The 27,279-nt window shown below is 37.9% G+C and overlaps 2 protein-coding genes across 2 annotated transcripts in view; one reads left to right on the forward strand and one right to left on the reverse strand.

Annotated features, from left to right (window-relative positions):
• haf (leucine-rich repeat and fibronectin type-III domain-containing protein hattifattener) overlaps nucleotides 1-27,279 on the reverse strand; it is a 200,098-nt gene that overhangs the window by 96,325 nt on the left and 76,494 nt on the right. The gene's annotated exons all lie outside the window — the stretch shown is intronic.
• LOC135427758 (odorant receptor 42b-like) lies at nucleotides 23,641-24,967 on the forward strand. The gene is made up of 3 exons (XM_064681356.1): nucleotides 23,641-24,416; nucleotides 24,483-24,840; nucleotides 24,902-24,967. The coding sequence occupies exons 1-3, from the start codon at nucleotides 23,641-23,643 to the stop codon at nucleotides 24,965-24,967; spliced, it is 1,200 nt and encodes a 399-aa protein (XP_064537426.1).

Below are 27,279 nucleotides of genomic sequence, written 5' to 3' on the forward strand. Positions count from 1 at the left end.
GAGGGGGAGCGGGGCTTGGACATGGATACGGGTTGCCACGGGGGACGCTGTCATGCTTTGCTGTTGGCCAACTTTGTTGTGTCTAAATGAATTTGTTGCCGGCAAAAACGATGACGTTGCCCATGATGAGCCCCAGCTTTGATAATGACGCAACGGACAGACTGTCTGCCTGTGACTGTCGCCCAGCTGCTTGGCAGTGGGAGAGGGACAGGCAGTGGGAGCTGGAGCTGGAGCTGGAGCGGGAACGGTAGCGTGTGTCCGACGTGCTCTCGCTCTGCGGCTTATCCTTTGCGTCATTTTCAAAGGCCCTCGGGTGACCCACTGACAAATCGAAACTTCCGCATGTTGCCTGGGAACGCGGCCTCAATTTCAAAGTTAAGCGTTATAAACACATTCATTTAACACCCTCTCCCACACACACCCTCCCCCATGTTACCCACACTTGTCTGTTTTGGCCGCAAAGATATCTCGATGAGCCAAAAGCTAATGTTGCGCGATTTCGAGGCACAAATTGCTGTCATTAAAATCATTTGAATGCGCAAAAGCCACGTTAAAAAGAAGGAAACGCCAGTGGAAAATACCAACAACAACAAAAACAACAACGAAATGAAATGGAATAAAATGAAATGTTCGTCCATTCAATTAGATTGGAGCTGATTCCAGGCAGCATTATTTGCTCGGCCAACTTTTCTTAACTGTCATTCAGCAATAGATTACTGTTTGTCCAGATGTTAATAAAAAACTCTCAACCACCTTCATAAACAGAATAAAGCTGTGTATTGTGACTGTGTCCAGAACTTTGTTGTAACAAGGAATTATGAATAGATTACGCCATGCAAAAAGAGTAGGCAAAAAATCTATAAAAATATATATTAATGTACTTATATATTGGAGAGAGATATCTGTAGCCGTTTCTTCTAGTAAACCCAACTCCCATTAAAACTGTGAGCACCTGTCAGAATTTAAAGACATTTTTGATATGATCTAAAATTCTATTTCAAAAGGATTCCTCGCACGTTTGCACAGGGGATTCCGAAAAGTAATCCAAATGCTGAGTATGAAATTGGAAAATGCCATCCGCAAAACTTGACATCGAGTTTGTGTTTGACAGGAAAACTGATTTGTCATCGCCGTAATGAGCTTGAGGCTTAGCTCACCTCTCTCTAAGTCTCTATGAGAAAGCAAAAGTAAAGCATAAAATGCAATAAGCAATGCCATTAAGTAAAAGTGTAAGAGAAAGCACACACACACGCCGTGGAAAAGGGGGGGAAAATCTAGCTGATAAGATACAGCACAGAGCAGAGACCCAGAGCAATGCAGTTTTCTCATTAGAAGGCAAAGCCACACATGAACTTCTGACGGTGAGTTGGCAACTAAAATATATCTACGTGTTATGTGTTTGCTGTAATCCGAAATGTAACTGCGGTAGGTGGAACTGAGATATGAGAGCACATTGTGATAACTGCGCGGGGGGCATTGCCCAACGATTTGGCATCAAAATGCTTTTTAAGTGCCAGCTTTGAGTGTGTCTCAGTGTGTGTTGGGTTTATTTTGGAGTGCTGCTTTAATGTGGCAATATATAATATTATATGCAGTACATCATTAGCTTATAAAGTTAAAAAGGTGCTGGGACAACCTGAAACTGAATTATTCCCTTAGACTTGTCTACGAAGACAGCTAAAGGAAACTTTCCTCCATTTATTGTTGACTTAAAGTAGAGTAAATAAAGCTTTCACTCTTAAAAAGGGGTTTTAAGTTAAAGCTTTCAAAAGCTTTAAAGTTAACTTATGTAATTGAGTGATGAAATTTTCGTGGGCTTAAATTTATTCGATTAAGTTGATTTTTAGACTTTTGTAGGGTTTTATGTTAAAGCTTTCAAGAGCTTTTAAAGTTTAATTATATAATGAAGTAGTGCGCTTTTAATGAGCTTAAATGTATTCGAAAAGGTTGTATGAGCTTTTAATGCTTAAGCAGGAGTTGGACTAATAGATATATGGTGGGAAACTTACTTTGGAAGCTTTAATTGAGTTTTCATTTGGTTAACACGCAAATTTTAATTGCATTGAATGCTAGCATTAGATTTACAGCATGCAGTCAGAGATGGATATTATTCTTTACAATAGAGCTAGAAGTTGACTCCATAGTATTAAAGCTTAAATCTAGAATAAACTTGAAACTTTAACTTTACACGAACTTACTTTTACCAAGCTTAAATATGATTTTGAGACTGATTGGTATTTTAATATTGTCAAACTCTTAAAAAACTTTAATATCGAAACATTCTTTAAAAGAAAATGATCGAATAAACAAAATCAATTATCACGCATTTGAATTGATTTAAATTCATTCATGTTTCGTTTTTATGTTTATCAAATGTTATTTTATATATATTCTCCATTGGAGATTGAAATGTTTGTGATTGTTGCCGCAGGTGACTTGACTGAATGGCTGACTGGCTTCTTGTCTAGCTGCCCGTTGACAGTAAACAAATTGAAATTGAAGTGTGTTCGTGTCAGATGCTAACAAACAGACACACAAACACCCTGTATGTGTATACACACACGCCCATCCACAACAGAAGGTCAACAGTTCGCAGTGCATTTAAGTGTTGTGTGGGTTTTGTGGACTAACTAACTAACTAAAGCAACGTTGAGTTGTCTGTTGGTTTCTAATAAATTCAGCTCATGATTCACAGCAAGTGGAACGCGCTGCACACGTCAGTGCAACATTGCTGCAATTACAAGTGCCATCCCGTACATTCCGAGCGTATCTCATGCGCTCGCACAATGTTAGAGTCGAGCAGCGAATTAATTTAAGAGTTCAGCTCGTGCGGCAGGCACATTAAAATTTAATTTCAAATTAGCCCTGCCCTGCGCCGGGCTAAGGACTTTACCTCCAAAACTTTGACACTGCTTATGTCCGGCTTTAAATTAGCCAAGTCAAGTAGAACTCTGCTGCTGTGCAGCATTCAAAACGTGTTTTCGAATGGGTCAACCGAATGAGTTGCAACTACCACTCATCATATCCGGTTCTCTTGGTCATGGTCTTGCTGTTGGCCGTCGCCTCCGTTTTAGCTGTCAACTCCAATTGTTACGCATTCACATAGACCGGGCACCTATTCACAAATTAGATTACGGTGTGTGGTACTTCAGACCAGGGCTGAAGAGTTTAGTACAATTGTAAAGTCTGGAGTATGAGAATTTTACACGGGAAAAAGAATAGTGCTAATTGGTAATCATTTTCTATTTTACCAGAATAAAGACCAATAAAGGAATTTGTAGCAAGGGCTCAAAAGTATTTTAAAGCTAAGATTTTTTAAAAGTTGTCAATATATAGAGCTCTGGTTATAGATAGATTGCATATCAAATTTGTAGTGAAATTTGGATTGAATTTTGTACAGAAAAATATACTAGCTAGATTTCAAGTTCAGCTTGTGGCGCCTTTTAAATTTTTCACTTTTTTTTCATAATTCAATTCAAAAAGAAAATTGATCAAAATGAGCACAAATAAAAGAATATACTTTCTAGATATAGAAATTTAAATATCACTGTGAAATTGGTTTAAAAAACCTATGAAAATCTTTTGGTTTGCACTTCGAAACGCAAATAAGGATAACTTTTATTTATTTAACTATTTATTTAACTCTCCATTTAGTTCTTGTTCACTTGTTATCATATTGAGCCTGTTCAGCCCTGGTTATGCATAGAGAGCAGCAGCAGCTGCCCGTTGGCCTGTCTTGCTTAGTTAGCTGCATATTTTTTGGCCGGGCAACTGGCCCCTGCTGCATCTGTTACTGCAACAAACTGCCGCACATGCGACATGTGACATGCGACACGTTGTGCACGTCGCTCATACGCCACCGACCACCGCTTCTCGTTTGTGTCGGCGGCGGCAACGTGTTGCATGCAAATGAATGCCGCATGTTCTCCAGCTTTAGTTCTCATTGTTGTTGCTGCTGCTGCTGCTGTTGTAGTTGTTCCTGTCGCTGTCGCTGTTATTTGGTTTGCTGCCATCCTGATTTATAACGTGGGCGTTTCAATTGCCGTCGCCAAACAGCAATAGGCTGCATTCAGCTCAAAACTCTTCCGAAACGTGCAACGCACATTAACTCAATGGAAATCAGTGTGTGTTCATTCCAACATCTATTCATTGGAATGCAGTTAGAAATTTCAAATTGTAAGTTACGAACAAAATTTAATTTTATCTTTTTTGTGGATGAAATATATAAGTTTTTAGATACTTTTGCGCGATTTTCAAATTATTATTTCTTTTAATTAATTTGCCAATTTTTATAAATACTTTTATAAAGCATTTGTTTATGTGTGTAAATGTTTATTTAATTCCCAATAACCTTTTGTCAACTAACAAAAAATTTTTGAGAACGTAAACAAAAATATATTTTAATTTTTATGTATATTTAAGTCTTATTATTTGTTTATTATTGTGTTTATTTATTAATTTATTTACAACAAATTATTGAGCTCTTCGAAAAAATATATAGTTAAATTTCCACCTAACATATTTGAGACTATATTATTTTCTTAAAATTGTATTTATTTATTTATTTCTTAAATTATTTATTTATTTAATTATTATCTTGCAATATATTATTTAGTATTTCAATATATTAATGACTTTCTCCCAAACACATTTTGTTCAAGTATTTCGCAAATTTGTCATTTTCCGTGTAAATTACTTCTTCTGCCAAGCACAAATTGGTCGACATTTTAATTTTAAATCTCTCAACAATTGACAGCTGCTTCAATTAGGCTACCAATATATTTAATTTGAATAATTACTTCTTGTTTTTTTTCATTTTTGTTGGTTAAGTTATATGTTGTTTAAGAGCCAACTGAGTGCACGCAGACCATTTGCAAATTTCCGTAAACGCACAAAATGAGTGCGCACCGTACCATCCGCACTTTAAAATTAATTAAAAATTTAAATTAGCAAAGCAGAGAATTTACAACAAGCACACACACTCACACATATTTTTTAAATAAATAAAAACCAAGCTGGACATAAAAAAAACAAGCAGCATGCACTTTATGGCTGTCTGCACAAGCCCCCCAGCTGCCCTGCCTATGTGCCCAAGTGCTGCTATACGACTATCAAAATGCGCTTTCAAGCGCGCACCGCGTCAATTACACGGGGTCCAGTCATAAAAATAAAGACCAAATAAATAAACTTAAAACGGAAGAAGCGTCGGTTAGTTGGTGGCGCCCTCAAGAGCGACTAGGTCAAAGTGGTCAGCGCACAGTGTTACCAGACTGTGAAAGAAAACTTCGAACCAGTGTTGGTCAACTTAGCATTGATGTCGGTGTAAATAAAGTGGGGTTAGACAGACCATTATGGAAGGCATGATTTTAAAAATAACCCTGAATGTGAGTAAGGTTGATGCGAGTCTAGAAAGCAGCTTAACTAAGGAACTTTACTTTGAATAAGTTAATTTATGAGGTATGACTGATGAAAATTAATTGGAAAACAGAATATTTTGTCATATAAGAAGCTTCTTTTTGACCAATGCCATAGGACCGCAGATATATGATATTGTGGTCCGATCCAGAAAGAGGGAAGCATGCAAAATTTCATGACGATAGCTTTAAAACTGAGAGACTAGTTCGCATAGAAACTGACGGACGAACATGGCTATACCACTCGGCTGTTGGTACTGATCGAGAATATGTATACTACTTAATAGGGTCGGAGATGTCTTCTTCTATGCGTTACACACTTCGGGTCAAAATTATAATACCGAAATTATATAAGAGAAATAGTTTAAATGGGGCAACAGCAGTTAGCTCAATGCTTGCTTTTTATAAACAACATTCTCAGTTATTATCTTCAAACAATAATATCAAATCTTTTTATGAAAAATACAAAAAAAAAAAGATATATGCAATTTAATTTATTATTTGTGTCGTTCCACTGTGCAGCTGGCTGTTTACTTTTTATTCCACTTGGCAGTTTGTTGCTGGCATTAATCAAGCCATTTAAATGGACATTTCTTGCAATGAAAACGGTGCGTGTGGAGTTCGCAGTGGAGCCTGTGGAGGCTGTGCGGAGTAATTACAATTACACCTGTCCGCTTGGCGGGCGCGTGCCAGGGCACTAAATTATAATTAAGCGGCAGTCAAAAGTTGACTTTTATTAAATTTTATTTATAATGCTTTAAATGCCATTAAGCAGACGACGGAGCGAACGACAGTCGCAAGATGCCAAGGCTAATTGTGTCAGGAAAGTGACCCCAACATAAATGTCATCATCATCATCATCATCATCAACAACAACATAATCGTCATCATTATCATTAGGCAGCCTAGAAACCGGATATGCTCGCAATATCCTCTGATGTGTGTTACTTGAGCTCGATTCTTATGTTTTTCATGTATTTTTTACAATTTCTTGTCTTTGATTTGTTGGCAATTTATTTTGTCATCGTCGTTTTGATTAGATTTCGTCAAAATCAAACCCCAGCAATGAGCAGGATAGCCCCGGCAGACAGAATGACTGACGTTTATCACGACATGAACGACATGGACATGGTCTCCACTCCATCTGCCACGTTCTGGACCTCGGCACGATTTGTCAGCGAAGCGCAGACACCATTAAATCGTGTCAGACCCAAAAACTGAAATTGACTTTTTATGTTGACTACGTGAAAATGTTCGGTAGTAGCCACAGAATGTACAATATATAAAAGAATGTGTTTTTCTCTGTGCTGTGTGTCGTTATCGATATACAGGGTTAAAGTATTCACATTCCACTTTTTGTCAGTCCATAAATAATCAATCATTATGCTCCTGGGTGCCCAGTTTGCAAGTAAAAATATATGTATAAGCAAAAAATAATTCAACAACGGATCGCAATAAAAACGCAAATAACTACGGAATTTTATTGTTTCAGTTTTGGTTTTTTTGTTGTCGAGCCTATTAGTTTAGTAAGTTGCCATGAATAATGTACAATTCCCAGTTGAGAATCGTTTAAATGTTTTATATTTTTTTTATTTTTAGCACACATGCTGAACATTTATTCGCACAGTCAATATGTGTCAACGTGTTGAGTTCAATGACAATATTTTATTTTTTAACTTAAATTCCAAAATTTTTTATAGATTTTTTCGTTATGCAAAGTTGAAAAGTCAGTAAGGGAATACGATAAAAAATGTAAACGTGACATTTAACATTTTATTGTTGCAATTAAAAGAACAAAGTTTAACGCTGACTAATAACATGATGTTTACAATATGTTATTGTGTTAACAGACTGTTGAGCTGCTGTGAAGCAAGCATTGTTAGCGTGGAGAGCAACAGGGTATATGTATAATATTGTTATTAAATGTAAGCTCAATGCCTTAATGCCATAAATGCCAAAAAGTTTATCTTTGTTTATATTGAGAAATTTAAAATATGTAATAAATAATTGAAATTCAATTGGTTGGCAAAAATATCTGATCCAAGGAATTTTTTAAAGGAATTCGATGTGCTGCGTAAATAAAAATAAATTAAAAGGTTCAATTGGACAAAAACTCAAAGGCAATAAAAATATGGCTATAATTAAAGCTTAAAGGTTTAGCCAAGATACAAACCAAAGCAGAGGTTGGTATGGTTACAAAGTAATAATGTGAACATGAATGAAAACAGAGAGCCAAAAACTAGCTGTAGTCAAGAGTGCTCAATAGGAGATACCCTGTAAGCAGCTTAAAAGACAGTCGAACTTTCTTTTACATATAAAGGCAGACGGGGGCGCATATGGCAAGTTGGAATAAGGCCGTCGACCACATCAATAAAACCTATTCGAAATACCTTTGCCCTCCTGCCATTATATATAATTTATTAACAGTGGGTAAATTTAAGGCTTTAGTTGAAGCAGGAGACTTAGAAACACCAAAGGTATTTTGGCAAAGTTAAATAACTTAATTAAAACTACTTTATTTTAAAGACCATGCCTTTTAAGCAACTGTTACTTAATATGAGCAAAATTCCTTGGGGGAATTTGTGTTTTTTTTTTTCTATTCACAATATTTTTCATAAATAAAACGTCTGACAAATGTAAGCCTGCAGGCAGCTTTGGATTTTTGGACTGACTTCAACTGATTTGCTGGCATGACTTCAGGAAATACACAGAGCTAACACACATGAGCTGAGCAGAAGCTAAATGTTTCGGAAATGGCAAAGCAGCAGTTGCCGGATGCATTTTGTGTGACTTTCTTATACACACACACACACACACACACACACACAGACAGACATGCATTACACATACGCACTGTGGTGCACAGCAGCGAGCAGCTGAGTCGCGCGCTCATCTCATCAACGATTGCTGCTCGGCAATTTGGCTGCCACAGGGACAGTATGTGGCATGAGGTTGTGGCAGGGCGCACAGTTCACTGCACTTCGCATTGCCTCTGGCTGCGCGTACTTTCGACCCAACTGCAACAAGCAGCAGCAGCAACAGCAGCAGGAACAGCAGCAACTGCAACTCTAACGATGTCGAATGATTTTCTTCCGATTTTCATTGCAAAATGGTGTTGCACTTTAATTTGATTTCAATTTTCCTAACGCTCCTCCCTGCTCGAGACTGCGAGTCGTGCTGCTATTTGCCATTTTCCATTGTTATTTTGGATTTTTGGCTTCAGCTTGTTTGACTTGATTGCATTGTGTGTTAAATTTTATGTGCGATTTGTTTGATTTTCGGTTTTGCCACACAAGAGACCAACTAATTCAATAGTAAATTGTTTTTTTTTCCTTTCTCGAGTTAGTTGTTATAGGTTTATTGAAGCGCTTAATAGAGGCTGTTAAATTTATAGGAGTGTCAAATGAATTTCAAACTGACGAGTAACTAAATTTTGAACGAATTAGAATGTTTTGCTGAAGAGTGTTTGACTCAAAGGCATCCTATATTTTGGCTTAGCATGCATAACAACTTCTATTTTGATCGTATTGAAATTTCTTGATTCCATGAGGTGAATCACATGCATACTTCACTTTATTAAGCTATGTCCTTGATCCCATTCATGGTTAATATCCCATCATTGTAATTGTGAATTTCATATAAGCTACCATATAAGAGACTTTGTCCCAGTCTTTCGCTTGGTAAAGATCATATTAAATGTCAAATAAAACACTTTAAATAAATTTTATCCCCAATTAAATATATCTTGCTCTCATAGTGCCTGAGTTTCAAGTGGAACTCAAGAATGATAGGCATTAATCTAATTGGTAATGTATTCGTCTGCCTGCCTCATACTTATGTATGCACGAATGACGCAAGGCTTGATTACAGGGTATACAAATTACTTGATTTCTTAAAGATTTCATTTGATTTCACTCTTGAAAAGACACTTTATAATATTCGTATCAATTTAACGTAACGCTCTCGTTGCACATTTGAATGACGTTTTTCTATGGCCTTTATTGCATAAGCTGCAATAACCATCTATTTATATATATTACGCATACGCAGCGTTGCCTGCACTTGAGCAAGTTTTTGCGGTTCGTGCTGTGAACGTCTTCGGAAATATGTTTCAAGAAGCTTCTAACAAGAAATAAAACTGTCAAAACGAAAAAACACAAATATATAAATGCCAGCATACATTTTGCAGCCAGTTGTCAACGGAGAAAAGAGCTAAAAAAAAAAAAAAAAACGATGCAGGAAGGAAATTATGGAAGCCAACAACAACAACAACAACAAACCACATTTCAGCCCAAAATATTCGCTTGTGTGTGTAAGTGTATAAAAATGTCTGCGCTGCTCTTGTGCATGAGTGTGCAAATTCCTTTCGGCTTTTGTCTAGCTTCGCATCGCATTTTATAATGTGCATATTTTATAACATGCTTATGCGTTACCTAAAACCCCTAAAACGCCGCAACTACCCAAACTTTTATTTTTTTCCGTCTCCGTCTCTTTTTCTGAGGCCCACTCGAGCCATGCAAAAGCTGCAAATAATGCAACAAGTCTGACTGTCACAAGTTTTTTATTATTTATTTACTTATTTTTTTTCGTGTGCATTTGTGGTTGCCGGAGATGACAGCGTGAGTCACTGGTTTATTTTAAGCTGGGATTTTACCAATAGAAAACAAAAATTAAATTTGTAAAATTTCAAGTAAAGTAGGATATTTTTGTCCGCTTATAACACAAAACCTATATTATATACATATGTATATAAATATACTTATTTACCAAAAATTTTTAATCCCACAAATAACTTTACAAACTTTTAAGGTCTTCTTTTGACTTCACGCATTATCCTACTTATATAATCATAAATAATTCTGACAAATTATATTATTTTTGTTCACTTGCTATAACACTAGACATATAGTTGATACAAGCAAAAATTTATAATCCCACAAAATACTTTACATACTTAGGCATCATCCTACTAATATAATCATTCAAGTTTGAATGTTCTGGAAAATTAATTTATTTTTATCCACTTCTTGGTACACAAACTTTATATTATACATATATATTTTTCGCAAAAGTTTATAATCCCACACATTTCTAAGGCTTCACGCACTATCTTTTCAATATAATCATAAATTATTCATGCTTATATATGTTTTGTCAAATTAAATTTGATTGACCTTTATGAGCCATTTAAGCTATCAATTAAATTTTCCAAACAAAAAATAAAGCTAGATTGTTTCTGCTTGAACCCTAGTTATAGGGTTTAAAGACTTATTGTCCCGCTTAGGTATATTTATATACATTTTATACTATTATTTTTTATTTCATTAATATATATTTAAAGGTTATATGTATATATCTATATTATTTACATACATTTTCTTTAGAAGACCTCAAGCTTCCAGCACTGCGCATAATTTTTGTTAACATATTCATTTATTTATAGAATTTATTTTTTAAATTTCTTACCATATTCTAAGCTTGCAAGCTCCAAGTACTGCACTTGCTCACGGGCTGGAACTGCACGCTGCCAGCCCAAATGGCTCGGATGCTGTAGTTGGCTGTCTGAAGTTTCTGACTTGCCCCTGACAAAGAAAACTCAACACGACGGCTTTGGCCAAGGGAACTTTTCGACACTTTTGCCCGCTGCAAGTGTTGGCAAGCCACAAAAAAAAAAAAAGATGCTCTGCAACAGAAAGCAGCTAAAAATAAAAGCAGACAAAAAACAGAGAAACAAGACCGAAAACTTCTACAACTGTCATAGGAAATTTTCATATTTTATTGCCCATCTCATGACAAATTTCGTCTAGTTTTCTGCGTATTTTTTTTTGTTTGGCCCCGAGTCCGAGCCACTTGCCACGGACAAAACGAATGCTGGGTAAAAAGATTTTATTAACTAATCTGTCATTTGGCTTGAAGATGCAAATCCTGGCGCCAGACAGACACAGCGCTGGCCCCGCCGCACGCAAAGTGCAATTTCCGGCGGAAATGTGACACCACCGACGGATTTTGTAATCTAATTTTAATGATTTCGCTTTCGCTGCACTTGCCCCACCCCTCCCACCCTCCATCCACCCACTTGCCGTTCGACCTGCCAGGACACTGCGCTGGCATCGAGGCCAAGTGCCTGGCTTGGATAATGCGTCCCAGATTCGATTTGCTTAGCTCAACATCAACAGCGCCGGCAAATTTCGCAGCTAACCCAATTTGACGTTGATTTTCTTCGAGCAGGTCTTCGGGCGGCTGCTCCTGTTTGTGTTTGGGTGTGTCCTTAAGAAATTGCAAGCGCCCCAAAAATATTCAATTAACAAATTTTTTTCGTCCCATCTTCTTCTGCATGTGACAAAACGCCATTTCGAAACTTTTTCTATTTCTCTTCTGTTTTTTTCTTCTTCTTCTGCTACATAGACGCTAATGACGTCAGTGGCCTGGTTTTTTCTTTACGCCGCCCCTGGCTTACACGCCCCTTATTGGCCCAGTCTCGCAAAGAAAATTAGCTGCTAAAGTTTTTGGGTGCTTGGTGGGCGTGGCGCCGCCTGATGCTGGACTGAGGCATCAAGTTGACATCTGTGTTCAAAGTTAAAAATTAAAGGAGCAGTCCAAAGGTAAGGGTAAGAAGCAGCCAAACCTGGCGTCAAAGACTGAAAACTCAAAAGCTGATTAATGAATAAACGCTGTGAACAAGGCGGAGTCTAAACGGCGCATATGAGCTTTTGTTTTCTCCAGGCTGTGCGTGTGTGGGTGTGTGTGTGCGTGTCTGACTAATTTTAGCAATTATATGAAGAAAAAAATGAAGCTGTAAGCTGAAAAATGTGAGCGCTACATGAGAAGCTGAAGAATGTATTGACAGTTTAGGGACTAAAGACGAGCAAAAGCAGCCCACAAGGTATGTGCTATTTTTTAACTTGTAGTTATAAAAGTAAAAGTATTTTTAAATTTTCCCAATTGCCGTTTAAGGGACTAAGAGTCATGTTTAAGATACACAAGTGCCACTAAAATGGACATGTGTTGCTGATGGTTGCACATGTAGAAGGCCCAGAAGAATTGCAGCATAAAACTAATTTAATGCGTTTTCAATTTAATATTGTGCAATAAATTCATTTAATGTTTAACCCAAAGTTCGATAGTAATTTAAAATCTCTACTGAAGTTCATTGTGAACTGTAATAAATTACACCAAAATAAAGAACTGGCCCCTTTGGAATATGTCTCAACAACTTGAACGAAGTAAAACCCGAAAGCAATCTTACGAAATCTGAAATGTGCATGCATAACAGTTGCCCAGCATAGTTAGAACCAAATATTTGCAACAGCAACAACAAAAATTACATCGTTTCGCATTGCATTCATTTTTGCTTGCATCTCCCACAGGAAATGGCAATAAAATTCAACCAGTTCCAGCTCATTGGGTCTCGTAGTAAGCCGAGTTGTTCATTAAATTCCATGGAAATCAGCGTTGCATGCAAATTGCTCATCAAATTTTGTCCGATGCCAAATAATGTTTAATCAGCACGTGTTACGAACTATCTGCGAAAAAACAAAAAAAAAAAAAAAGAAAAAAGCCAAACCAAAAACATCAACCGCATCCTAATTATCAATAATTTGTTAGGCAACTTATGGCCATATTTTGAAATGCGCTAAAATGCACAGAAGAGCAACATCGCATGCCAAAATGATAACAACAGAAAGTAAAAAGAAAGGCTGTCGAATATTGAATACCCTTCAAGACATTCTACTCGTATAATATTGAAATGGTAAAGTAGTTTTTGATCTTACAAGTTGAGAGTTTACTTATAAAAAAAAAGAAGGAAAATGGAGACATATTCTGCACGCCGAAGATTTAATACCCTTGTAGGAATTTCTTTTTTGCAGATATGTAAGAAAAGTGAAGCTCGTTAATGCTGAGTTTAATGAAAATATCTTGAAAATAGATCTAGTTTTCGACCGATCGTTCCTATGACAGCTATATGATATTGTAGTCCGATCCGGACCTATTTCAAGACGATAGCCTTGAGACCGAGAGACTAGTTCATATATAAACAGACAGACGGACAGGCGCACTTTATGGCTATATCAAATTGGCTGTTGATGCTGATCTAGAATATATACGCTTTATGGCGTCGGAGATGTCTCCTTCTATGCGTTACACATTTCATGACAAATTATATAATACCCTCTACAAGGGTACAAAAAAGGATTTTTATGAACTATAATTTTAACAAAGAGTTCCAGTGGGAGCTATATATTTGATATATCAAAATGGACTTGCCGAAAATATATATATATGGATAATAAGAAATCGTTTTCTATACCCCGCTGTATTGCATCTGTAGCAAATGCCAGCAACAAATACGACTTATTTAGATGACTTTGACGATGTACGAACATATATTATTTGTATATAGATAATTGTCGCTCTTGTAGCATATGCAAGAGTATAAAAAATTAGTCATGCGAGTATGCATGAATTTTTTTGGCGTAGTTATGAGCTGGAAGGCAAAAGAGGTTGAGTAAACGTTAGGTGGCAACGCTGGCAATGCGGCTGCATTTGGCACTAATGAGTTTTACCATATTCGTTGCTGTTTGCTTTTTGGTCAAATTGTTTGCCATGGTTTTTGGCTGATGCTGCTGTTACCAACGTGGGCGGGGGAATGGGGGTAGAAAGCCGAGAGTGCCGAGAGTGTGGGTTGGGGAGCTGCCATCACAACCAATTTCAGCAGCGAGAAATGAAAATGCCTTGTTTCTGTTTTTCTTTTTTTTTTTTTGTATCTAATTACAAAATATCGCGCAGTCTAGGCCAACCAGGCAGCCCTACGCAGCAATTCATGTTGATTAGCGCGTCAGCAGCAACGGACAATGTTGTGGTTGCTCTTGGGCCGGTTGTGGGGCATGTTTTTGGGCTGTTAGGGCTGTGGTCCCACCCCCCGCCTCCTTCCCGCCGTGCAATCAACAGTTGCAATTTATGCCACAATTGTGCAACATTTTCCCATGACGTGGCTTCAGCCATTTTATTTATTAGCCGTCTGATTTGATTTGAGTAGCCTAAAAGCCGTATCAAAGCTAAAATGTTATTTGAAACGTATTTTCTCTCTTCGGGGCAATATTAATTAGGGTTGCCAAGTAACTGATTTTCGATATATCGATTGGTTGAAATGGAAAGCTCTGAATGAGCGATAAGTACGGTGTTAAATAAGGGAATCAGTCAGATAACAGGCCTCAGTTACAGAGCTCCTTTGGAATACTTGTGGACAGTACAATGCAAGTGTACAGAAGAAAAGTATATCGATTAATATAGGGGCCAAATTTATTAAGATCATATATATATTAGTGTGCTCGGGCTGTAATCGATACATAAAATATCATATGTCAAATAGTGTGCAAATAAGAAGAAAGAGACGAACAAAAAAGTAGTTATCGATAAAGCGATATACGATTATTTACTGGAATGCAAACGAATACTTTTGAGTAGTACAGACAGAAAGCAAGGTTTAGTTTGAAAAGAATAACCAGAAAGACATTCAAGGCCGTGAAAGGCATTATGCAGCAATTGAGCAATAGAGAATGTGGCATATATCGATGAGCGATAGTCCCAATACCAAACCCGATAAAATATTAAAGGAATTTGATGTTATTTTGATTATGAATAAAAGCTGCTTACAGTATGTATACACAGGTCGAGAGAATATTACTATGAAGTTAGTTTAGGGACTTATCGATAACCCGATTGTTGCATGATATCACAAAATATCTCAATCGACAACATTTCGACCAGCCTATAGTTTGATTGATATTGCAAAAACTTGGTTTCAATCTATGCTTAACAAAATATACACATTTTAACGCTTGACCCTTACACAAGAATTGCAAAGAAAGGAATGCGAAATAGTTGAGTTATTTAGAGTTTGTATTTGATTTAACTAAGCTGCAGTTGCTATTGGCTGCTTTGTAACGCTATTCACTCGATGAAATTTGAAAAGTGCTCAAGCCAATTGAATTTCTGAGGCAACACACACAATGCAAACCTCTCTTTTTCGCCGTATATGTGTGTCTGTGTACTTGTGTTGTGCTTGTAGCTGGGCAACATTTCATCTATTTACAGAGTCTATCTGTGTTTCACAATCACAGTGCCTTACCTGCTATTGGCATTGGCATTGGCAATTCCATTGATTTTCCCCGCTTTCCACTTGGCAGCACAGTGAGTGCAACAAAAAGATTTTTCTAATAAAGAAATCGAATCGAAGGACGCGCAATATTTCTAATGGCACCTGGGAGAAAGATAGACACAACGGATGGGGGCAAGCTGGGCGCAGAGCCAGTTCAATTGGAAAATGTTCAAAGGATATGAGGTGTCAGCTGATGAAGATGTGCCCGGCACTCTGAACCTGAACCCAGCCGCCTGGACAGTCACCTGGACAGTCCACTGACAGCGTCATCTTATTGTTGCTGTTCCATGCACCAAATGCACTGCCAAACAGGAACTGAGAACACGAAGAAGCCGGCAAAAGGCAGACAGCAATCAGAAGTTGTTTCATTTTCGATGTAACACGTAAAAAAGGGGAAAGCACTTCAACAGCAAAAGGTTTTCTAATTAAAAAAGTTTACCCAATTGCTGATTGTAGTATGTTAAAGTGAGTGCTTGCTATTAAATAATAAATGAAATCATTTCTTCAATTAATTACAATTTTACAATTGTAATGTAGTAAGTAAGTAATGTAGGTAGCTCATCCTTTAAAACGACTTCACAAAAATGTAGCGTACTTTTGGGCGCAAATTATTTTAGCTAAGATTGACTAAGGTCAGGTTTCAGCTACATTGAAGATTTTCCGGAAATAAATAATATTATTAATATAAAAATAATATATTTACCTGAATATATGCCGAAAAGAGTATACTTCAGTGAATTATGTAGAGTCCAATTTTGTTATTTTACACTTATTTTCATAAAAGTCTTTACGAATTATCATAATAGAAATAGATTGTCCAAAAAATTAAATTTGTTTTGTTTATTTTTGGCTAAAACGTATTGAATGCTCATTTGTAGGAAATAAGAAATGAAACTCCGGAGAACATCAGGAGTATTCCGAAGTTTCATTTCGAGTAAATATATGTATTCGGAAAAATTGATAAAAATTATTATTTTAATAAATTGAAACCCGGGCCTCGAGGAAGCTAATGCATGTATATTCACTTAATTTTTTTTGTTTAATTATTCGTTATTTAGGATACTTTTCATATTAAAATTAATCGCATCTGAGTTCCACCTTCGAATCAATACAAGGTTATTTTATGCAGCATACTTCTAGGAGCATCTGATTTGTAAATTTTCTTACTTTTATAAAATTCTAACGAATTAATTATAAGAATATATAAGAGAAAACGTGCTATTTAAAACCCAAAAAAATTTCATTTTTTAGTTATATTTAATTTTTTATTTAATCTGAGAACTCAGCTAAGTCTTCCACAGTCCAAACAGAGAGAACATCAGTCCGAGAACATCAAATTACAATTCCCAATATCTAACAGACAGATGACATATCTAGATGTAGGTTTCCCTTATACTGTAAATTTCCGATAAATAAAATGGAATATCTTAAACTCCAAAATAAATTATTTCTTTTAATCAGAGAAGTCACCTTATTCTAGCGAAGTTCAAAAAGAAACCTTCCTATTGCAGCACACATTAAAATCCCCAATATTAAACATACAGATGACAACATATCAAGCCTTATAAGTTTCTGCATATTTATCAGTTTAAATATACTACTGTTTAATATGGGCCATAAATTTACTGCAAATTCCAACTATTCAACCATCCAATTGAAGCTCATTCAGGAAGTTAATTTCCACAATCACAACGGAGCCAATCGATGACCTTAAAACGAGGCAATAACCTCTACCCCAAAAAAAGAAAACGTATTAATCATACGCACTGTCGAACAACTTAAAAGGTCTTTTTACAAATTCACAGCACATTTTCTTACTGTGTAATGGCGGCACTTCCGCCCAACGGAAACTCGCAAAGCTGGAAACTAGCCCACAGAAACACGCGCGAATCGAAAATATTAAGTGCCGCAGTTAGGCCAAGTACTTAGCGCGAACAAAATACCACGACAATTCAGGGCGCAGAGCAGAGGCGTGGGCGGAGTTACAGGAGCCGGAGCCGGTGCCGGTGCCGGGCCGAGGCGGGCTCTCCGGAAGCGTCAGGCCACACAATGTGCAAACAATGAGCCAAGCGAAGAGAATGAACCCGCTAAATATGGCCAAACAAGATGAGAAATGGGCTGCCTGGTTGGGGCTGGGATTGGGGACTGTTCGGTTGGGCGTGTAACAAAGGCGCATTCAAAACAATGTTCTGTTGACGCCGCCGCAGGCTTCAGTTTCAGTTTTACATCGCATTTTTGGCGGGGACTCGGGCGCCTCGAGCGATGCGTTGCGCGTTTGTCGGAACTGTCACATTAAAATGGATGATTTATTTGTGCTCTTAATTTATTGCGCCACAGCCGGCGAAGGCGGTCGCGGCTTGGAGCCGGAGTCTGTAGCCAGCGCCAGGATATTGAGTACGCGTAATGCATGAACGAGTGTACCCACCGACTTATGGGTGGGGTGGGGGTGGGTGGGCCAATGAAGTCCGCCCAGCGGGGCTAATATAATGCATTTTACACGCTGCCATCGCACTTGGCACTTAATAATCGCATTAGGGCGCTAAGCAGCTCGCTGACACATGCACGACTGCCGAGGGAGGAGGGAGGAGGGGAGAAGACGCAGCAGGCGGGAGGAGTGGCAAAAGAAAAGCTTGGCAAGTATGGGGAGCGTATACTTTATCAGCTGGCGCTAATGTTTTATTGTTTGCTTATTGCTACAAATGATGGCAGCAGCCCCCCTTGACGTCCCCTTTACACAATTTCGCTTAATGTGCATTACAAGTGTGTCGAATGAATTCTGGCAGGCACTGTGTGGCAAGCTGTGCGAGTATATACTCGCCTCAACTGTAGCTGTGATAAGTGCAGGTGCTTAATTAACGCGCTGGGGTCAGTCAGAGGCGTCCATAAAATACCCAAGCACACAAAACAGATAACATTGTGTGTGAAAATGCTGCTTACAAAGGGTTGTTAAATTCAGGTATTGAATGTGGTTGGTGTTCATAAACATGCCCAGCTGCTGGCTCCCTTACAAATGGTATTTCATTTGAGCAGGCTTTTGTTTCCTAATGAATGCCTTCAATGCTTATAAAATGTGATTTAAATTGACGAGTTGGGTTTCAGAAATTATTGTTAATTCATTATATATACTATAAGTTGTGCATAACACAATATAATATAATAATTTATATACAACATAATAGAGCATTGCAATCCTTTATAGTAGAGCATTAAATATACTACTTAATATCTTTGAAATTGTAGCTGACCTTTGCTAATTTAAAGCCAAAATATAAGATTTTTACCAATGACATAAAATCAAACAAGTAAGAACTCTAGTCGGCAGTGCCTGACTTCGCGATACCCTAAACCTTCTTATACCAACACCAAATGTAGCTCGCTCTTAAAAGACATTTGCTAAAAACACATGATTTCGATATAGATATTTATCGGAATGGGACAAGTTATCGATGATCGCAAACAAAATTGTACTGCGCAGGCACTAAGGTGGCCTACGTTCCTTTAAAGTCTCTAGCTCTCATAAGTTTTGAGATGGACGCATTCATACATACGGGCAGATGGACAGACGGACGGAAGGGCAGACGGAAAGGTGGACTGACGAACAGACAGACGGACATGGCTAGATCGACTAGGCTATTGATGCTGATCAAGAATATATATATACTTTATGGGGTCGGAGATGCTTCCTTCTGCCTGTTTCATTCATTTCCATAAAAGCAATATACCCCTTCACAACCATTTTCATAGGCTTCAGAGACTCCAGTGAACCGGAAAGGTAAGCATGTCGCAAGCAGGAACAAATTTAAATGCGACTGTAAAAAAGTTACAATTGTTACTATCAAAGTATCGAGAAGTGTCTATCACTAATTGGAAGCACTGTAAAGATAATTAATAAAAGAGAAAAGCACGCGCAGATTTCAATCTATTAAATGCAATATATTTCAATATTTCAATTAGTTCACTTTACGCCCTTTTCAGCTTTTTAGTGAAGCACTATTTTATTGAAATAAATAAACAAAAAAACATATCATAATTCAGTTTTTTACAACCCGCTTTCAAATTTGCGCTCAGCTGCAGATGCACTTCCTATCGCAACAATATGTCATATAAATTGCCATTTAGTTATTATTATTACTCTTGGCAAGGGCGAATCTATTGTTTCCCTTGAATTGCGTTAATAAATCAGTGCAAAAATTATTTGCTGCAATAATGCTTGGCTTGAAAACGCGGCCACGCCCATTTGGCCACCCAATGGGTGGCGCCGCCCATTCATTCGACAGTTGCACAGAACTGTGTAATGAACATTTATGAGGCAATTTCCTTGGCAACACACACGCGCACACACAAACACACACACACACACACACACACACACAAGGGACACACAGAGACAGATGACAAACCGTTGGCAACGGGAACGTCGCCTCGCCCGAGTCCTGTTCCTCCCTGCAGCAATGTCCTGTGCTGCTCGTCGTTCGTCGTCGTCGTCTTCTGCTTTGCTGGAACATGGCGCAGAACTTTTTCTGCTCCACTTATGCCCAAACTAATTAAGTGCAGGAAAAAGTTACCATTTCCTTCCCGTTTACAACTGCCGGTCTCCTGATCCTGGCGCGCTGAATGCAACGTGGTGCTGTCGCTAGGAGTACCCCTCCCCCCCCCCCCCTCCGGCCAGTCCTTGTCTCTGCTGTAAGACAAGTTGTAGCATTTTTCGACACTAGACGGGCTGGTTGGGTGGGGGACGGAGGGGTTACATGCTTAGCCAGTAGCTGTGCTGTCCCGTTGGATGCCCCGCATTAGGGCCAGAACGCATTCTGTTCTGCAACTGTCGCTGTTCTCCAAATATTTAACAGTCGCTCCACTTGGCGCTGATAGCCCATTCGGGCGTCATAATAACGAAGATAAATGTTACAAAAGTTTGCTCACAACACACGCCCATGGGCAGCGGCTAGGGAAGTAGCAGGAGAGGTAGCAGGGACCAAGCCCTGCATCTATGCCATTTCTAGTTGCATTGTGCTGCATACTTTTTGGGCAGGGAAACCTTCGGTAATAGCTGGTCGGAGAGAGGGAGAGCGCTATAGACAATGACAATGTTCCCAACTATGCGTAGAAACAAAAGTTGTGAGATTTTTCTGTTAAGAAGTTTATAGAGTTGGTTTTGTAGGGTACAAGGGCGTGACGGAATGATTTCTTGCGACCTTAAGGTTAATTGGTATTCGGTATTAATTGCCTGAAAATATTGTTTATTTGATTTGCTTAATACTTCGCTATACATTAAGGTTTGATAATACTGTATTCTACCACAATTTTTTATATTTCTTATCTATTCGCGATTGCCATATTTTTTATTATTTCTTATAAGAACACCATTATTTAAGTTTCGGATTAAGCATTTTCATAAGTCATCCATGTTCACTTTGCGCATATTGAGCTTAGACTTTCTTTGACAACAATATCCATTTTTAAACGATTTTTATTTTTCATGTTAATGAACGAACTATAGGGATATATTCAAATTCACATTCAAAAACTAACAAGTACTCCAAGTTATTTTTTTTTAAGTCAAAAATCTATTTGCTTTTTGAGCAGCGCATTCGCCAATCGAAGATGCCGCAAAGTGTGGCACGCAAAAAAAGACTGTTAACTAATTTGTAGTCGCTGCGAAATGTTGACATGCCAAATAAGATGATGTAAGGGAAAAGGGGGAGGAAGCGGAGATTTGAGAGGGGGCTACAACTCCCTGGCTGGAATATGGGCACCAAAACTAATGCGTTGGGGTTTTTTGCTTCATTTTAGTTGCAAGTTTAATGAGAACTCGACGCGACAGTTTACACGATGCTCGTTAGTTTTTTGGCTAAAACTTTACCCTAAGCTCCGTGCAGACCAGCCGTTGCCCCTCGCAAGCTCTGGCCACGGGCATTTTGGGGCAATGCAATTCACAAATTTTCAACCAGTTGCCAGCTGTTGGATCACATCAAAACTGCAGCGTGTCCAGGCTCACGTCCTTGTCCAATGGCCAGACGGCGAACAGAGACTGAGACGGCGTCTCGTTTGTTTGATTTATGTCTGTGTATTTGGCAAATGTTGCAGCAGCGCGACCTTTTTGTTCCCCGTTGCTGTTGCTCTTTAATTAAAAAACTAAAATAGATGGCTGCATAGAGAGCGTGTAATTTTTCTAGATTGCAGCACTTGAATTATTTGATTGCCAGCAAGCGATAAATTAGGGTAACAGCAAAACAACAAAGTTTTCCGAGTAACAAATAGTCGGGACTTATATACCCTTGCCACAATCATATTAATTCGGGAAAGCTTCTTAGTTGTTTCTTAACACTAAAAATAGATTATTCTGCGCGAAGAGCTTTGAAAGCAAATGAAAGCTGTGTAACTTTGATTTCCAATGCATTGACATTGGTTAAAAGCGCTTGATTTAGATTAATCTAAACAGGCTAAGTTACATTAAATTGTTGTATTACTTGTTGTATTACTTAAAAAGCTCCTTAAAAAAATTAAAACTTTGTTTATGTTGAAACTCACACTGTGGGCTTTAATGTGCTTTTAAAATTAATTATTAAGCTAGAATCTAGGACTATATTTGGCTCATACGTATATAGTCATCTAATATATCGTACATCTAGCTTTTTTTTAAACCTATAAAATATGTAAATGCATAGCTTAAAAAGCAGCTTAATACTTTCAGCATATATTCTTATTGCAGTGAGGTTTCACAACAAAAGCTCTCATAAAGCATACGTAGAGCTAACTTAGAGTTCAATACAACTCACAGCAGCTATATACGAGTTATATTGTGTAACACTTATCAATTCATCCAAGCTGGTTCTGCGAATTATCTAAATATAGCTTTCGAATACCCTATATGATGACTTGCATTGTTAGAGTATACAAAAGATGATCAAAGCGCGCTGCTTTTAATGGCTGGTTATATAAATAAACCGTCGCTCAAGTTGACAGCGCATTTTGTGCTTGTTCTCCTTCTATTTTTATTCTAAGGACTTAGCTGGGGAAGTACACACATACACTCACACACACACGCACACATATATAAAGTAGCTCTATAAAAATATCTCACAGATGCTTTCAATAAGAGGGAAAAAAAAAAAACAGAGTCTGAGATACATAATAGGGCACACATGACGCACACACACACACACACACAAAGAGAGACTTGTGCGCTTGTGAGTAGGAAGCAGCAATGAATGCGAAATCCTTGCAAAGTTCAAGCAGCCGCATCCTTTTTGGCTCCTGCTGCTCGAAGGCGTACCGTAAGAAAATAGTTTATGCGCCGCGTGAGGCGCGTATTTCAAATACCACAAATTTAACTCAGTCAGCAAAGCAAATGGATCCGACTACCATGCCAAACAAAAGTTGTCTGATGAGACTGCAATGCTGACATTGTGTAGCTGTGTCCATTCGACGCCATATTTTCCGCTTTTCCGCTTTTCTTGGTGCACTCAATGCGCACAATATTGGTTAACAATAGATGCCTCGTTTATTTGGCGCTCTGACCATTTAGAAGTGTGTACGAAATGGAAAAATTAAATCAATTTATCATCAATATGGAGTGCATTAGGAAGAGAATACCAGCCGCTAGTTCTTAAGACTATATTGCTGTATATAAGACTGTCATTTATAGTTAAAATATATTTTAAATACCTAAAATCATTATTTTGTTATTATTATACTCCTATTTAACAAAAGGTTGTTTATTTACGCCCAAGGAAATTGTCAGACTTAAAGCTTTAAGTTATCTTCACATCTTCAATAATAAATTAATTGTTCTTCAAGGTAAAAAAAAAAAGTTATTCAAACTCAAGTCAAACTATTAGTAAAACTTAAAGAAAATTCCCATTCTAATGCTAAAAAACTTCAGGTCCAACTTATATTCTGTCCAACTAAATAATGCAGGCCAAGAAACCATTCCTGGCAACTTTTGATGCATAATTAAAGCATGGAAAAACAAATATATATAGAAGATGAAAAAAAGACTGTGGTATAAAAGCGCTTTGTGCGTCAAATTGTGGTATCCATTGCCATATCCTAGTCTCACGCGGCAACATGCTCTTCAAGCTATTCCCACGACTGCGTTTGCGAGCCGTCACGGGGCCGGTCAAGTCCTGCGATGCGTTCATTTATATGGATCGTGGCATGCAATCGCTTGGTTGGATACCACCGAAACACATCTATGGACGCTGGATATATCTTTTGTGGACGGTTTTCACAACGGTGCTTGGAATAATTATGCTAGATGTGTCGCTGTTGGTCAGCTACTTCAAGGAATTAAGCACCTTTTCGGCGGGTCAGTTTCTCACCTCGCTGCAAGTGTCCTTCAATTGTTTTGGCTCCAGCATCAAGGCCAGCTACACATTTGCGGGCATCAGGCGTTTTAAACTGGCCAAGAAGCTCTTGGATCGCCTCGACGAGCGCTGCGCCAGCGTGGAGGAGTACGCCCAGCTGCATCGAGCTGTGACGCGTTGCAATCAGTTCTATATGGCCTACCAGACCATGTACCTTATGTATACGGTCTCCACTTTTCTATCTAACGCCTTTAGCGGTCGCCTGCCCTGGAAACTATACAATCCGCTGATTGACTGGCAGACGAGTGCACGGAACTTTTGGCTGGCTGGCTTTATGGAATACTTTTGGATGACAACCGCTGTGATGCAGGATTTAATGGCCGATGTTTATCCTGTTATATACTTTGTAATACTGAGAGCTCACATAGGTTTGCTGAAGCAGCGGTTGCGACGACTGCGCACAGATCCAACGATGAGCGAAGAGCAGAACTATGAGGAGCTAATCAAGTGCATTGATGATCATCGTGTAATATTGGAGTAAGTTTTCATTCCAAAGTGAATCATTTGCCAGCAAATTTGCATTTTAATTTCTGCTCTTCTCAGGTATTGCAACACACTACGACCCATTGTTTCGGCCACAATTTTCATACAGTTTCTGCTTTGTGGCCTTGTCATGGGCTTGTCCATGATCAATTTACTCTTCTTTTCAAATTTCTGGACTGGCCTGGGCACTGCTGTATTTCTGTGTGATCTGGTGCTGCAGACCTTTCCCTTCTGCTACATTTGCAACATGATCATGGATGACTGCGAGGAGCTCGCCAACTGTCTCTTTCACTCCAATTGGCTGAGTGCAGATCGTCGTTATAAGACCACATTGCGTTATTTTCTGCACAATGTGCAGAAACCCATCGTTATGTCAGCGGGCGGCGTCTTCGACATTTCCATGAACTCAAACATAACCGTGAGTAGAGACCTTTTATTTTGGTCTTTATATCTTTCAAGTTGTTCCTTTGTTCTTAAAGGTCGCTAAATTGGCATTTTCCGTGGTCACGTTCGTAAAGCAATTAAATATTGCCGAAAAGTTTTAGGTTTTGGCAATTTCGACTCGAGAGTTCTCTAAGAAATACCTATTGTATGCTACTAGGAAAGAGGTCACTAAAAAAATGGCTATCATATAAGACCTAGCCATTGGGTACATACTCTTAAATATATGTCTACACTATGAATTAAAAAAATATCTCAGTTGCACAGCGATATTTAAATAAACTAAGGTAAGCAAGCAAACTTACAATGTAAATATACAAATAAAAATGTAGGCTAATATTAATTAGAACCAACAACCCTATACCTAAGCAATACAGGGTTTCAAATTAATTAAGTGTTAATAAGGCCCTGGCAGCCATTGCTGGTATTCACTTATCATTTAGATTCAACTATATGATTAATTTATATAATAATTAATAATACTAGACCTATAAGCCATAATAACCCATTCATGGCTTTTGAGTATTTTTGAGTAAGTTCTACTATATACATATAATCCAAGCCCAAAATCAGGTTTTTACATAAATTCGGTAGTTGTAAATTATAAAAGTATAACTATCATTTAGCCTACTGAACAAAATTACAATATTAAAAGCACTTAAAAGCACCTTCACCCATTTATTCTCTAATAGTGTTGCAAAACACTTAAGTATGCGACATGTTTCAGTGTTGTTTCAATTTTATTATTCCGTTTCGCATAGTTGGCCACCTCAAGCGTTACAAGCTGCACTACAGATCGAACATGCCGCCTCGCACTTCCACTTACTAAAGTGCAAACAAGCAAGTGATTATTTCACAGCTATTGTTCAACACCCTCCCTCCATACACACACTCACACACACACACACACAAACACACTGCGACTCGTGACCCGTGACAGCGACTGGAATATAGCCAGGATATGGCGAGCGGCGGCGTAACTAAGGATTTGCGTAATACACGGAGACTTGTTCCACACCAGCAAGATATGCGAGTTGATAAAAAATTTCGCATCGAATAAAAAATATCCTTATGCAAAACTCAAATAAAACCCGTTACATGCTGCGTCACACATTTAAAGCACTCACTGTAACAGTGTGTAACAACAGCGATGACCGCCGCGAAAAATTGTACAGCGTGAATTTTCATTGTTGAGCTGAGGACGAAAAAAAGGCAAGAAAAAAGAAAGAAGAATGAAGAAGAAAACAAGCTACAGTTATACAATGAACACAAAAACCGGACAGAGCGGACAGCCCACATAACGGCACAGACAAAAAGCCGCGCTGGGTGGCAACTCTGGCGATTTGCAGTGGCAAAAGGCGAAGACAACCGGCAACTGGTAACTGGTAGCTTGCAACTGGTCCGCGTGCCAAGTGTGCTGAAATTTACGAGCTGCTTTATGGCCGCACACGGACAGCAAAAGTGGACACGCGCACCCGCACACACACACACCAAACACACACACAACTGGAATTTTACTTTTATCCATTTAGGGTAAAAGTTTTCCTTTTGTTTTATTTTTGGCTCTTGATTACAGGCGGCTGTAAAATTTTATTGGTATTATCTCTGGGGCTCTTCACAGTTATTGATATTGATTAATTGTTAAAAAATGTATATTTCAAGTAATAAACGTATTTGCTTGAAATTGCATTGTAGGCTATTCATTATGCTGGAGTGGAAACAGGCACATGTTGCATTATAAAATATTTTTCGCCATAGAACACTCTGAAATTTTCCATTTATGATTCAGGTTCTCAAAATGAAATTCAACTCAAAACTAATCAGCTTAAGTCCCATCTCCATTTATTGCAATTCGATAATTTATCGATATTTCCAATATTCTCACCGCTAAGGTAATTTAAAAACTCCTTAGTAGCCGATTTCGATATGGATTACCCATACATTTTTCATGACAAATTGGCATAAAATAGTCCAAAATAATTCCAAAAAGTGACAGTGTAACTATAATCTATAATATATTATATATATATATTAAAAAATTATAATATTATATGCTGCTATTATATTTATATATATATTTATATACACATATATATATAAGCTGCTTATATTATAATTTTTGGTATATTTATATAAAATAATATACACAATATCTAAAGGCCTCTTTAAGCGATAATATTATTAGCCAAGAGCTACCACAACTGCCGCACACTAGTCGGTTCACCACAGAGACAACACAATCAATTGTACGGTGGCAACCAAAAGTATGCAGCTATAATAATTATAATGCATACAAATACCATTTTATTCAATTTGAACATGTTTCACATATTTTCGTTTGACAATTTGTGTTGTGGGCCACTAAATTGGGACACTCGCCGCAGGATATGAAACATAAAACCCGAAAATTAATATC

Source organism: Drosophila montana, unplaced genomic scaffold (assembly GCF_035044405.1).
Source record: "Drosophila montana isolate Dmon_TW-CO22-7 unplaced genomic scaffold, ASM3504440v1 contig_2326_1, whole genome shotgun sequence".
Classification (NCBI taxonomy): Eukaryota; Metazoa; Arthropoda; class Insecta; order Diptera; family Drosophilidae; genus Drosophila; species Drosophila montana.